The sequence below is a fragment of the Pygoscelis adeliae genome, unplaced genomic scaffold (assembly GCF_000699105.1).
Source record: "Pygoscelis adeliae isolate BGI_AS28 unplaced genomic scaffold, ASM69910v1 Scaffold27, whole genome shotgun sequence".
Lineage (NCBI taxonomy): Eukaryota > Metazoa > Chordata > Aves > Sphenisciformes > Spheniscidae > Pygoscelis > Pygoscelis adeliae.
In genome coordinates, this window is record NW_008825410.1 from 1958316 (window position 1) to 1972952 (window position 14637).

General features: G+C 42.6%; 1 protein-coding gene across 1 annotated transcript in view; it reads left to right on the plus strand.

Moving 5' to 3' along the window:
• The window catches only part of CALCR (calcitonin receptor), a 75513-nt gene that overhangs the window by 46767 nt on the left and 14109 nt on the right, over nucleotides 1-14637 (plus strand). The window contains exons 7-10 of the mRNA XM_009330510.1: nucleotides 2423-2576; nucleotides 7876-7936; nucleotides 8036-8102; nucleotides 10675-10893. Of these exons, the coding sequence (XP_009328785.1) occupies nucleotides 2423-2576; nucleotides 7876-7936; nucleotides 8036-8102; nucleotides 10675-10893 (501 nt within the window). The remainder of the gene's footprint in view (nucleotides 1-2422; nucleotides 2577-7875; nucleotides 7937-8035; nucleotides 8103-10674; nucleotides 10894-14637) is intronic.

Below are 14637 nucleotides of genomic sequence, written 5' to 3' on the forward strand. Positions count from 1 at the left end.
ACAGGAAAGAAATAAATGTTGAGGAAATTAAGTAAATGAAGTCTAGGTATGTAGTTCTCAGGCAGTGTGCTTTCTATGTGTGCATTTGAGCTACAGATAAAAGTTCCAGCAAAGACTGACTTAATTCAAATGGAAGGTATATTCAATTGGTCTGTGCTCAGAGGGTCAGCGAACATGCAAGCAGCTGGCAAAGAGAAGCAAGGATACTCCGTAGTCGTCTCTCTTTCAGTTTGGCGATATGAAGTGGTGAAAGCATTACGTTAAAATTACAGGTTTGAGAACATACCGTGAATTTTGTTGCAGAACTCACCAGCCGTGCTCTGCTCCCCTCCAGCTACCGGGCTGCAGCACGAGACCATTCCCAGAGCCCCGATGGGTGGGTGAAAAGCTGGGGTGACTTTGGCACTGGCAGGAGCAGGACCAGCCTGCGTGCAACGTGCAGGCACCCTGAGTCACTCCCACCGGAGCCATTGGGGAAACACTGCCTCGAGCTCTCGGGTGAACCCCCTGACCTGCAGCTCCTCCGAGGAGATCCCCATAGGGGAGCATGGGGCTGGCCCAGCCCAAACCTGGGATGCAGCAGATTTTATCAAACCTGTCTGGAAAACTGCTGTGATGGCTCAGAAAGTTTGCTGACTTGTTAGAGGCCAGGGAAGCTGGCTGGTGTCAGGGGGGTGCCACCTGAATTTGTGTGTAGCCTTTGGGAAGCGCCTGTCAGTCAAGGCAGCCCTCGTGGGGATGGGTGATCGATAAGGGGAGAATGGAGAAAGGCCAGCCACCAGCTGGGAGGCTGCATTGAGCACAGGCAAGGGAACAAGGCAAGAAACGTATTGACCCAGACCTGTGAAAAACAGCCCGAGGATGATTTAAGAACCTTAATGAACACATCTGCCAACAGAAAAGGGAGCAAATACTTCTTCTTCCTTTTTTTTTTTTTTTTTTTTAACCTTTTCACACCACTATACAACCGTTTTTCCACATACTTTGTAAGAACTGTTCAGAGGCGGTGTGGAAAAAACATGTGACTGTCTGCTCTGCCCTGTGTGGTGAGCAGAAAAAACAAATCACCAAAAATAAAAATCAGTCCTTCAAGTTAATCCTAGTGGAATCCTATACCCTTACCTGTCAATAATCCTATATTGTTATGAGCACCAAGCTGCACTGTAAATATTGAAACAGAACTAAATGCATATTTGGGAAATTGCTTTGGGAATGTTTCTCAGCAACAAGAAGGTGGTGCACTGGATGGCTAACACGCTTTTCTGGTCCAGAGGGCAGTCTGAGTCTGCCACATGGACGCAAAACGTGCAGTCCTCTACCTGCTGAACTGCCCAAATGTCTCTTTAAAGAGACAAGTAAATCCTAAAGACATCTCTTACAGCCCAAGTAGTCAGCTTGGAAAACTTCTGCAGAAGTTAAAGGGAAGGAGTATTTTCCTGTGGCCGCAGATGACGACTGTCACTTTGCCATTGCTGCTGTGACCTTGGATTTCCAAGGAGCACATGGTGCTCCCCCAGGAGCAGTGGGTCGCTGCCAGCACAGCAACGCCCTCCCACTCCTCCTGGCCCTCCTGGGTGCTGGTGGCGTGGAAGCCCATGTGGAGGACCTCATTGCCCTCTCCAAGGAGACGGATAGACATGAGATCCTCTCAGAAGAGGAACAGCACTGTCCTCTTCAGCTGGCTCTCTGGTAGTGGACAGGACATGCTTCCCTCCACCATCTGCCCACTGCTTCCCAGCACCTCAAAGCCACAGTCTCTTGTCAAGGTCTATGTCTGCAACCTCATCTGAACCACAGGCAGAAGCCACTTCCCAACTTCGCCGGCTCCATTTAGCTCCATGTGTCGCTTTGTTATTTGGACAAAATAAAATAAAGCTGTCTTCTCACACAGATGCAAAGCCAGTATCCCTGGTACCCTACCAAAAAAATCTCCACTGCCAACAGCACTTGTCCTTCCTGAAGGAGTGAGTTCAGAGCTGGGTGCAGTTTAAAAAGTGAGTGACTTTGCCTCAGATGGGAGAGCTGAACAAACCTTAGAAAAGTTTGATCAAAAGTAAAAGAAATCTCCCAAACTGGAGCTCTAAGTTACTGTTTCCTTCACAGCTTTTCTTGTACATCTAAAGCAAGTTGCTTGTTTCAGTTCTAAAAAACAACAGATTTTGAAGGGGATTTTTTGTTATGTGGTACTTTTTGGAGTGCTGTTATTACACATTTTTTCTGTTTTGTGAGGGCTGTTTGTTCCATTCATCTCATTTATAAAAGTTTAAAATCCCTGCCACTGATAGGTGGTGAACAAACCCAGCAAGAGCTAGGGATTTTTGTCCCACTTTGCTTTCATATAGCCTAGCAGTAACATTTATCTTTGCCTGCTTAAATGCAAAATGCTGGTCAAGTGTGTGACGTTATCTCATTTGTCTAACAGGTAAGCTGCAAAGTGCTGCAATTCTTTCATCAGTACATGTTGGGCTGCAACTACTTCTGGATGCTCTGTGAAGGCATTTATCTTCACACGTTGATTGTGGTGGCAGTGTTTGCTGAAGAACAGCGTTTGCATTGGTATTACCTCTTGGGCTGGGGTACGTATGTTTTGTAGGAAGATGGTCAATTCTTTCAGATGTTTGAATTCTTCTAGCACTTATACACCTGAATTGTTGTATTTATACCACTAGGTCATAGCTTAAGATTGAGTTCTTGGGTCCTAAATTTGAGTGCATTTATTTGGATGGGCCTAGAGGCTTAAAAAAATCAGCAGGAGTCAGTATCCGTTATTTGCTGCATCTTGCAATATGCTGAAAGAAATGCTTAAGTTTTGTTAAGCAAAGCTTTGGGAGAGACTTCTATCCAAACACATCTGCTTTCTGAACAAAAGTTGTCAATATTTGTCAATTTATATGCAAAAATATTAACCTGTGACAGTACCTATAAAATTATATTTTTTCTGGAACGAAGAAGAGGAAAAATCAGTATCTATGTCTCCCAAAGTGAACAACCACAGCACGCAGAAAGAGGAACTGGAATTTCTCTGGATATTTGTCACTTTATATGCAAAAATATTAACCTGTAAAATTATATTATAATTATGAGTACCTATAAAATTATATTTTTTCTGGAATGAAGAAGAGGAAAAATCAGTATCTATGTCTCCCAAAGTGAACAACCACAGCACGCAGAAAGAGGAACTGGAATTTCTCTGGAAGTGAATCCAGTATCAAATATATTTTGGCAGATGTTGTTTTAAAGGGAAAGATTCAATACCTACACAGGAGTAGACAACGGCTCTGCTGTCAGGGCTGATTTTGTCCAACAACAGTGATCTCTAAAGCATTTCAGAGAAACATACAGGTGTCAATAAGCAAATCTCAATGATATTCTATGGGAGAGGTTACAAACCCGTACACTATGGATGCAAACTGTATGTAGTCGCATGCATATTGCCCAAGGAACCATGACTAGGTCTGGTCCTTCATCTCCAAACATGTATATCTCTTCTCTTTTCGCTAAGGGACTCCTTGCCTTTTAATTAGTAGCAACAGCAGATATGTATCCTTTGGACTGTCTGGTCCAATAAAAGGCCATATAAATACAACCAATATATTACAGTGGAGTGCAGTCTCTTTCACATTTAAATGACTATCGTAAATCCAGTCCACATCGGTGTAGACAGAAAATCATTATCAGGAGCTTTTTCCAGTTTGGGAACCATGAATCTCTGGCCTCATTCCAGTTCCTGGTGAGCCAGTCCCCATATCTTGAAACCACTGGTGCAGCCAAGCAGCAATGGTGGACCTTTATCCATCATCCCACTGCACTTAGGGATGTTCACTTGTATTAATCTCTTGCAATCCCAGTCTGAAGCAGATAGAATTTACTCTGTATTTTCCATCCTCTTTGGAGATGTTCTACTTGTTCAACACTATTTCATTTACAGCAGGAAAATAAAAAATAGCCCTACTGCTTTAACAGAGAAAAATTAGGAATTAATTAGATCAGTTCTGAATGTTCTGAAGAACTTTAAAACTCTGACTTCAACCACTAGGTAGGCATCCAATATCAGGTCCTAAATAGGCAGTAACAGCAAAGTGGAAAGTTGTTCTTCCCCTATTTGGACTTTCATTTAAGAGCCTGGTAACTTACTTTCCTCTTATGGTATAAGACTTAGTGCTCTCTGGATACCTACATTAGATACCTAGAAAATTAGCATGATTTTCTAGTTTATATGGATTGTAGCACCAGATAACCATTCTATGATTCTATGATCTATGATAACAGTTTCCAGGCATGTAAGAACTCATTTTCTTTTTTTTTTTTTTATGAGAATGCCATCATGCACTCTTTTTTCTTATGAAAATGGCATCTTTTCTGAGAAGAGGGGGACCTGTCATGCTCTTGGAATTAAAAGTATGTATGTGGACCATCATCAGCTCTCAAATAAAGACAACCTTCCTGAAGGACCCTAAATTGAGTCAAGGCATCTGGACTTTGTCAATCCAAATAGCTGAGCCCTTTTGGAGCAAGCAACTGTGCTATCACAAAGTTTTCATAGTTCAGCATATTTGCACATATGAAGTCTAATAGGGCTCTGCTTTTGAAATGGCAGCCCTATGTGAAGAGTCATTTTAAACGTTTCCTTCCTTTCCTTTCCTTTTTCCATTTTCATGTCTTGCAGCATAAGCCTTCCCAAAATAGTGTCATTGCATATCCAATTATGCAAGAGGAAAATGGTCATAAACATTTTTTTTTCAGGTGGCATTCAATTTAGGCAGTGCAATTTAATGCAACTGGGACAGCTAGCCTGCAGTGCAGGCTTATGAGATAGCTGTAATATTGCTGAGAATAGCACTAGCATCATGGTGGGTAATTCAGTGAAGTTATCTGGTAAGATACTCATCAGTATCATCTGCGGCACTGCCCAAAAAATAGAGGGTGGTGGCTGTGGTAATAGGATGATGATATCTTGAGAAGGAAAAGGTTAATGAAAAGGACACAACTCTTGGCTATGAAGTCTGCAGCCTTTTTAATGAAACCAGATGAATACTTCCACAAAAAAAGTAATCATTAACACCTCCTAACTAAGGTAGAAATCATTAATAGCAAAATGATCTAATTAGGGCTATCTGGCCACCCCTTAAGTTTGCATAAATCAGTGTAATTCCAGATTCCAGAAGCAGTAGTCACACAGTCTAACTTTAAACATCCAGCTATGTTAATCAATGGAGAAAGATGCATTTCTCCAAAGAGCAATGCGGAGCAACCAGAGCAGGTTGTGCTCTGAATTACAATTCAAAAGATCAAGGTAAATGTACAACACAAGATGAAGTTGCTCATTATTCATTGTTATAACTAATCCCTATGCAAGAAGATCTAGATTATTTTATTTGGAAAAAACACTAATGACATTTGTAAAATATCTTTATAAGACAAATAAAAATCCGAGCAAATATAAAACACTCCTACAAGAGTTTTGAGATGGTTGAATGAAATCTGACATGGACAGATGTATTTCAAGGCTGATGCCTTCAGGTGACCCCTTCTCTGGGAACTGCTGCTGGGGATGTAATTTCTCATTTGTTATTGTTTCACTGGGTCAGGAAATCACCCTTACGCAGGGCAAGAAAACAGTATCAAATGTGTGCATCCAGCTACAGTCCACTCTGTCTGGCTGCTTCAGGCAGCTTTATCCACATAAAAGTGAAAAGGGAATCATTTATTTGGACAGTGGTGAAACAGAGTGCCTTCCAAATTCAACTGGAAATATGATTAAGCATAATTGCCAGTTTGTGCCATAAAGGACCTGGCATGACCTAAAGGGATATGTCATATCTTTTCCTGGGGTGGCTGGGGTAAGACCTTTTCTACGTTACTCACTGCTCACCATGTGTTGGTGGGACCCCTGGAGTGATACATGTTGTGAGACCAAGAGCCAACAGACCTTTGTGCTCCACTTCTCATTAACTCTCTGCCTTTTGGCCCTTTACAAGAGAAGCCCTAGAAGAGCCCATCCAGCCTGCAGCTGGAAATTTGAGCCATAGACAGTCATGAGCTTCTTACCCTCTAACTGACTAATGAAAACTTTCCGTCGCGTTCTTAAGATTTGCTTGTGAGTTTGTTGAGCCAAATATTCCAGGCTAATGCATTTAGCAGAAGAAAAAAGGTCCCTTGGCATCATGTGGAGTGCTCTACTCGTGATACTCCAGGCCAGAGCTTTCAGATGAAGAATTTTTGCTATTACAGAAAAGCCCCTCAAAAATTGCACTTCAGTCTGTCTATCAGCAAAACTGGCCCAGACTTGCTCCATGCACCATTTCCAAATCAAAAGGATTTTCTCAAGCTGTCAATCCCATAAGCTCACCCTGAGGTTGGAAGCTCCTTTCTTTCTGTTCTGAGCTTGTTGTTCATCCCCAAAAGGCATTCTGCAGCCAGAGGCCAAGTAATCATTTTCTAACAATATACAAAGGAGAAGGCAATCCCGTTTGTTCTCCCACAGCTGCATTGTAACTGCAAGGTAAACTGCAGTAAGAACTTTTTTTGGCAGTAAAGTAAGTAGCTATTGCTTAAAGATACCTGGAGACATCACAGTGTCCCATTTACATACTTTTTTGACCTTATTCTCACTCCAGCACTGGCTGACCTGTGCTCTGAGGTATGCTCCAGCTCTGACTTGCCCAGAATTTGGCTAAGGATTCTCTGTCTCTTCTAAAAGTGTTTATGAAACCACTAGCACCCGAAGAAACAAGAAGCCACGTTCTTCCCTCTGTGACTAATCACGGTATCAGCAGGACATTTGCACACATTTTTATTTATAATTATAGAATATCCAAAGCTCAGAAGAAATGTCCATGGTTTATAGGGAACAGGCAGCAGTAACACCAAAGGTGTCCACCTCCACTGCAGAGGACAGACAAGGCAGTAGATCCTCTCCCTGCTGGCCAGCTGTCTGTACGTGCAAGGTTGTTCAAACTGGGGTCAGTATTATAGTGCAGACTCCCCAGTTCCAGGTTTCTAGCCTACTGGAGAGGGACACAACACACAAGCAACCTGAAGGAAGATGGACAGGAGTGGACCAGATTGTCACTCTTAATGTCAGGCTGGAAATAAGAATTTGGAGCTTCCAGTTTGCTAAGCATGGCATGTTCCCAAGCCTTTGGCCCAGTACAAATTTGATCCCATCAGCTCCCTGTCAGAGCAGTGGTCTCCCCTGAGGCTTCGCAGATAAATCAGGAGATGTGGATTTATGGTATCCACAGCTCCACTCCCTGCTGAGATAAAGCTGCATGGGGTGGGCTTGGCTGCACAGAGGCTGGGAACCTGCAGAAGATATCACAAATCCCCATCCCCAAAAAACCTCCTGGCTTCAAACATTTTCTCTTGCCATAGGCCCCAAAAGAGCAACTCCTCGCTCTGTCGTTTATTGCTCCATAATCTGGCATGCGAGTTAATGTGCCTCTCTCTTGCTCAACAGTGATTTACATGGTTTTAACAAGTGTCCCTGGTGTCCCAAGGGAATACTCTACTGAGAAACAAATGATCCCTGCATCCTTCCCACACCGCCTGCTCACAGTGTTCCCGGCACAAGCCGCAGCAGTGCAGGGAGCCGCAGCAGCGCAGGGGAGCCTGGCAGGAGCTTTGTGACGCCCCAGGAGAGCATGGCCCCTGGGCTTTGCTTCTCCTTTTGGCCTGCCTTGCACGTTATTCCCTTTTGCATCTCACCACCAAGGTAATGCTAGGGCCCTGAGTGCAATGGGATTGCAGTTCTTTCCTGAAAGCTGTGATTTCACATACATGTGTTTTGTGGACAAGAGACTTACTCTTGCATGTGACACATGAAATTCAAGCTAAAAAAATACCAAGACTGATCTATAACTTTAATCATTTCAGGGTTCCCTTTAGTGCCAGCATCTATTCATGCTGTTGCAAGAGCCAGATACTTCAATGACAAGTGAGTAGCATGTCTGTTTTTGAAGGAACTTAGCATTATTTAACTGTGTAACACATTTTATTTGAGTTAACAAATTTTAATGGTGTATTCCCCCTCCAGCTGCTGGATGAGTGTTGACACGCACTTGCTCTATATTGTTCATGGACCTGTAATGGCAGCTTTATTGGTAAGAATATTATTTGCTATCAACAGTTTAAAAATTATTTTAGAAATACTGCTAACCTGTACAGAAGTTTCTGTACTTTAAGTGTTTTGGTCAAAACTCAGAAGTAGCTAGAGGTTTTCTCTACTCAGTGTTACAAGGACAGGTTCTCAACACTTTTCAAAAACAAGTCCTGCAAAGGGACCTCCCAGTAAAGAATCAGATTTTGAGGCAAACAGAATCACTAACTGCTTTTGAAAATCAGGGCCGTCGCTCTCTCCCGGTTAACTTATTTGTGACAAATGTACTGCGTTTACGTGACATCAATAAGGCATTTAGCTATGCCTTAGCTGGGGTGAGCTGAGTGCAGGCTGGTTGCTCGGCACGAGTTTTACTGGTCACTGAACTGGTATGGTCCAAAGGTAGGGAGCTAAACTAGTCCAGGGAAGGGACTGGACTAGGCTGTCTGAATAGGAGGACAAGATTTAAAGTGCAGCTCAGCAATGTGTATACATGTAGCATCTTGTACGCCGACGGTGCTGTTTGGCACGGTAACTCTGACCTTCCTGAAAGGTGGAGAAAGGGTTTTATTCGACCCAAGCCCCAAGCTCACCTCAGTGTGTCACCCAAGATGAACTTTCAGCTTTTGAGCTGTCTCTTTCTTGCAAACATCTGCATGGACGTACCTGCAGTAATTACCTCAGAGATCAAACAGTAGGGCGGTGAATAGTGAGAACACCTTTGAATAAAGAAACAACTTTCTGTCTAACAGCTGAAGAACCTGAAAATCTCTCTACCCTTTCTTGAGAAGCAGTCTTGCACATCAGCAATGTGAAGAAGCCCATTCCTCCCTGCCATATAGACAGTCTGCTGCTCCCATAGAACCATAGCTATTGTGGGTTTCCTGGTTCAATCGTGATTGCTTCTGCTGTTGTAATGCCAGCTAACTTCTAGGAGAGGCCATTCAACCTTTATTTTTATCACCATGCTCTAAGTCTGTAGATCTTAGCCACAAAGAAAAAAGGAGGGACTGTTTTTATGGAAAAACAGCAATCTTTAACTGCTTTCAAAATAAGGCATTATAATTTCTGGCTTGTGCTTATGCCATTTCCAGTCTTATTTTTCTTGTGAAGATGTCAATGTCTACAGAATGTCCTGCATGATTTGCTACAAAAATCCCATAGTGACAGACTGACTCAGAAAAGCTGAGGATTTTTACCTTTGTAAAGCCTTTTTTCCACTTTTCACAGTTACTTCCAGAAATTCTAAAAGTGAAGGTTAAGCAGAGCGAGTGAAGTCAGAGTAGGATGGTGAATAAGGTTTAGATTTAATGCTGAATGGGACCTCAGAAGTCATTTATTATTCTTTTTTTCCAGTAGAGCACAAATGTAAAACAGTTGAAAGGTCTCTCAGTAGTTAAGAAGTGATTAAATGCTTTACCAAAGCTTACTGATTCATGTTTCATTGTTCTGAAAGATTCAACTGAAATTTCTCATATATCTATGGAATTTGGGCTATTAAAATATCTATGTAAGCTATGCAACTTACATACTTATTTTAAAAAAATCATTTGAAAAAATGTCTATTGAAGTTCCAAAGTACAGATGCCTGCTATTACTGTAACAGAGTGGAAAAGAGTGATCTGCGTACACTGGAGAGAGAGAAGGTCTGTGGTACCTAGGAAGTCCACGGGGTACCAACCGGGCTCATTATCAGCCTGGGTCTGCCCTCCCTGTTCCTCCACAGGCTCTCAGCACATCCCGCTCGGAGCTCTCTGTGAAGCCAGGGTCAAGAGCAGGTTTCCATATGCTGAGCACCCACAGCTGGAATCAGATTTCCAGAAATGACTGAGGAGACGAGATGCTGAGCTACTTGGCATCGCTGACCGTAAGGGTCAGGGGCAAAATTTTCTGAAGTGTCTGGCGTTTCTGCCCTGAGCCACCAAGTCTTAACTTTTACCTGTAAGTAGTGTACCACGGGGTCCATGCAGTCTGGTGGAGGCAAGGGATGGCCTAGGTTTTTCTCAAGAGCGTCCTTGCCCCCCCGCTCATACACAAGCCTGAAGTATTGGCCCACGTAAGCTGGAGCACGTTCCTCAGAGAAATTGTGTGCCCCCATAGGTCCCATATGCCCAGGGACATGCTGGCGTTTGTCTCACCTGGCTGCAGTCATCTTCAGTGCGGACTGAAGCAAGATACCTAGGTGACCTTCAGACTCAGAAGAGAGACATGGTTACTCCTAGGGGACAATTCATCCATCCTGTTTAAACTTTAGACATAAAAATGAGATTGTGTTCCCTGGAAATCCGAAATTTGCCCACATCAGTGTCAAAACAGCCAGTGCTTCCTAGAACTGATCCCTGCCTGCCTGAAACATCCATGCAGGCTTCCTAAGGGAAGCATGTAGAGCAGCTCAACAGCTCTTTTCTGAAGACATTCAAGATACTTCCCAAGGCCTGACTCCCAAGGAGCTACCCATTATGATCTACAATAAAGCTAGAAAGTTACATTTTACTGTTGTTTATGTGCTCTGTATTTTTATTTTGAATGTGTGTTTAATGTGAATGCTTTCACCTATAATGGTTTTGCTTTTGCAGGTCAATTTTTTCTTTTTGCTTAACATTGTCCGAGTTTTGGTGACAAAGCTAAGAGATACCCACCGTGCTGAGTCCAACATGTATATGAAAGCTGTCAGAGCCACTTTAATCCTGGTGCCCTTACTAGGAATTCAGTTCGTTATTATTCCCTGGAGACCAGAAAACCGACTTGCTGGAGAAATATATGATTACATCATGCATATATTAATGCATTACCAGGTATGTTATATAGTAGCAACTTCAGCTTAGGTGAGGTGCTTGCTGTTAAGTTAATTTAGCCAAAGATGCTGTTGCCAGTTTTTTTGCCCTGAAACTGAGCATGGCTGTGGTTTTGCAGTTCTTTTCCAACCACTTCCACATTATTGGATTATCTGCCTTTGCATGAGTAACACCGCTGCATAAAGAACAACCACACGATAGGGGAGACAATGAAAAATGTAGCAAAAATGATCAGATGGCACTATTTCTAAACTAAGGAGAGAAAACTGAGATCACAGAGGGCTTTTATGTTCCAACGCGATTTCTGTTGAAGTGCTCAAATTGACTGAAACTGGTGTTGTGAGGTTAATACTAAAATTAGCTGTGTATGCAAACTGTTGTACAGAGGGAATGCCAACACACAGAATAAAAGACTGAGGCAATGAAGCTTCATTTAGGAGTTAAAATTCCATTATTAGCAGTTTAAATCAAAATATGACTGACATTTTGATTTCATAAATGCTTTGAAAATACAGCATCATTCAGAAAGTCTGGTTTGTTTTCTTTTAAACCAAACCAAACCAAACCAAACCAAACCAAACCAAACCAAACCTAAATGACTTTAAATGCTTGGTTATCCTGTTTACTGACCGTAATATATCCATCCTATATTGACTAGGAAAGGCAGATTTCTAAAGCATTTGTGAATAGTGGTCAACATGGGTGAGTACAGTGACCCACTTCTTGTTTCTTTTTACACAGAAGCTAAATGCAGAAATTATTTTAACGTTGTAGTGAGAAAACAGCTTAAAAAAAAAAAATCAGTGGTGCTTTTTCCTTAAATGAAGTGATAAATAATGCTACCAAAATCTATGCATCCTGTCATCTTAGATTATATTTTCTGCTTGTCACCCTTATCCCTTCAAAACTGTGGGTGTGCATGCTGCTGCATGCACAGAATAACTGAATTTATAGGTCTATTTTTGCAGTGTATGCCATCTTACATTACAGTTCTGCTTAAAAGGAATGACAGTCTGTTTCTTCTATTGTTACCTGTATTGTCACTTCTTCAGTCTCAAGGGCTATAAAGGAATATCTCCAAATAAGTTTTCTGATGACAAGTTGCTTACAGTTTTAGCAAGTTAGGATAAGATACAGTGTTATAATAATCACTTTACTCTTAAAACATCTTCCAAACCCTGTGAGGTTGTCAGAGAATTGCAAAAAGAATGTTAATTATCTTAATTAACAATCCTAATTATGATCATTATGCCATAGAAAGTCACCAAACAGAGGTTAAAATGGAACCAGAAACAAAACCAAAGTATTGTGAAACTGTTGTACTGATGGATGGGATGAGGTGAGGGAGGGATCTAAGGAGGCAAAGTTTCATCTCCGAAGTGTTCCTTCTGCCTTTGTCACAGTCATCGGGACTGGGTGTCTCTCCACGGCTTGTGGACCCCAATCGCCCCCTGCCAATACATTTTGCTCCATTTCAGCAACGGGGACGGTGCTGGGGGCACCAGTGTGGGCACATGGTGGGGGCTGCCCATGCCCCACTGCCACTGTGCCCAGAGAGGCCACCAGGCATGTCGAGGTGTGACAGCCCACCCAGGGCTGTCCCCGAGCCGGGGCAGCAATGCAGACCTCACAGAAGAGCTCTTGACACCTCCGCAATATAACCTCAGTGTGCTTCCCACCAGCGTGTAAAATTTGGCCTTTTGGGATGGCTATGCAGTTGTCCTGCTAACTGCAGCTGACTGTGACGCTCCCTTTTCTACTTAGAGCGGATTTTTAGTTGTATTCTAAAATAAACTTTCTTAATCCTTTCCCAAACATTTCTTGTACGTGTATTTAAGATAGCCAGCTATATAATCACTCCTCTGGTGCTCATTTTCTTCTAGGACTGATTATGTAATTAGCAGATATTGTATTAGCTCGTGTAACGACTATATTTCCCCGCTAGCTATTACACTATCATAAACTGCAGCGCAGCCTGCCTTTCCATAAACTAGCAGAAGTCCATTCATTTTTGCATCCCATGGCATGTCAATCATACACAAGCAGGCATCGTGGGTGCAATTGCGATTTTTTTTGGTAGAAAAGATAATACATTCTCTGTCTCTGCACTGGTTAAACAATTAATTTTTTATGCCTTTTCTAGAACAGAAAGAGAGACAGTTTTTCAACAGCACATCACTGCTTTAAGTGAGCACGATGGTTTGATATATTGGTTACGTCGTCCATGTACACAGAAATGGTGCAAACAAGCACTGCAGTCTATTGTAAAAATCAGAGGATTGAAGATGATGAATGAGAAAGAATTTGTTCCCACAAGAAACTGTGTAATGGTATTTCTTTCAGAGAACAGTTTTCCCAGTTGAAAAAGAACACATCAAGATATTACGTGCTAGGTTTCCTCTGCTGAAGTCACTTTTGAATTACAGAAGCCAGTCTGGTTTTCAATTGTCCTGCTCTTTTTGCAGTACTATCAGCAATGCTCACTGTTTTAAGCAGAAGTGTTTTTTCAAATATGACTATATGAGCAATTCACAAACACTGTATGTCCACCTCCCCGTATCAGCTTGTGTCTGTTTCATCACATAGACCAGATTCTTCTTAACAGATCTGTAGAGTAGATGTATAAATGATAAAAAAAATTGAAGGCTGGCTTTTGTGTTGCAAATATGAATGCATGTACTTTTCCAGCCCAGCCAGTAAGCCTCCCATGGATCCTGTAAAAGTAGAGATTAGTATCTCCCTTCACCATCACCAATATCAGCTCTTCAGTCTCCAGACTGTGCTGAAATAAAGATTGCACCAGGCAAAAGAAAGATATTTCAACCCTTAAGTGGAATAACTTATGCACAGAATGGGATGCTGTAGGTGCATTGATGAACACGCAGTTAGCTTATTAAACAGAGCTCCTAAAGTAAGCACCACAAAGCAAACATTTGCACTCCAGAAGAGTCAGTGAGTTGCAGATTTTCCTAGACGACCTGACTTTCAAAAGCCTGTTAGATGATGCTGAAAGCACATGAATGTTGCAGTCTTCTCAGATTGTAAAACATTATGGTGCAGGATGCGCTGGCTCCTTGCACACCTCTGGCATGAAAACACATCTGTCACTTAAAAGCCAGGAAAGTCCCATCATGCTGCCCAGCGAAGATGAAATGGTACACCTTTTGGACATCAAGGGCAACAAGAAAAGATTCTATAGGTACGTCGGGGATAAAAGGAAGATGAGGGAAAATGTGGGCCCTCTCCGGAATGAAACAGGAGGCCTGGTTACCCGGGATACAGAGAAGGCGGAGGTACCCAATGACTTTTTTGCCTTGGTCTTCACTGGCAAGTGCTTGAGCCTCACCGCCCAAGCTGCAGACGGTAAAGGCAGGAACTGGGAGAATGAAGAGCCGCCCACTGTGGGAGAACATCAGGTTCGAGACCATCGAAGGCACCTGAAGGTGCACAAGTCCATGGGACCTGATGAGATCCATCCGCAGGTCCTGAAGGAACTGGCGGATGAGGTTGCTAAGCCACTATCCATAGTATTTGAGAAGTCGTGGCAGTCCGGTGAAGCTCCCACTGACTGGAAAAGGGGAAACATCACTCCCATTTTTAAAAAGGGAAAAAAGGAAGACCCGGGGAACTACAGGCCAGTCAGTCTCACATCTGTGCCTGGGAAGAACATGGAGCAGATCCTCCTGGAAGCTATGCTAAGGTACATGGAGGACAGGGAGGTGATTCGAGACAGCCAGCATGGCT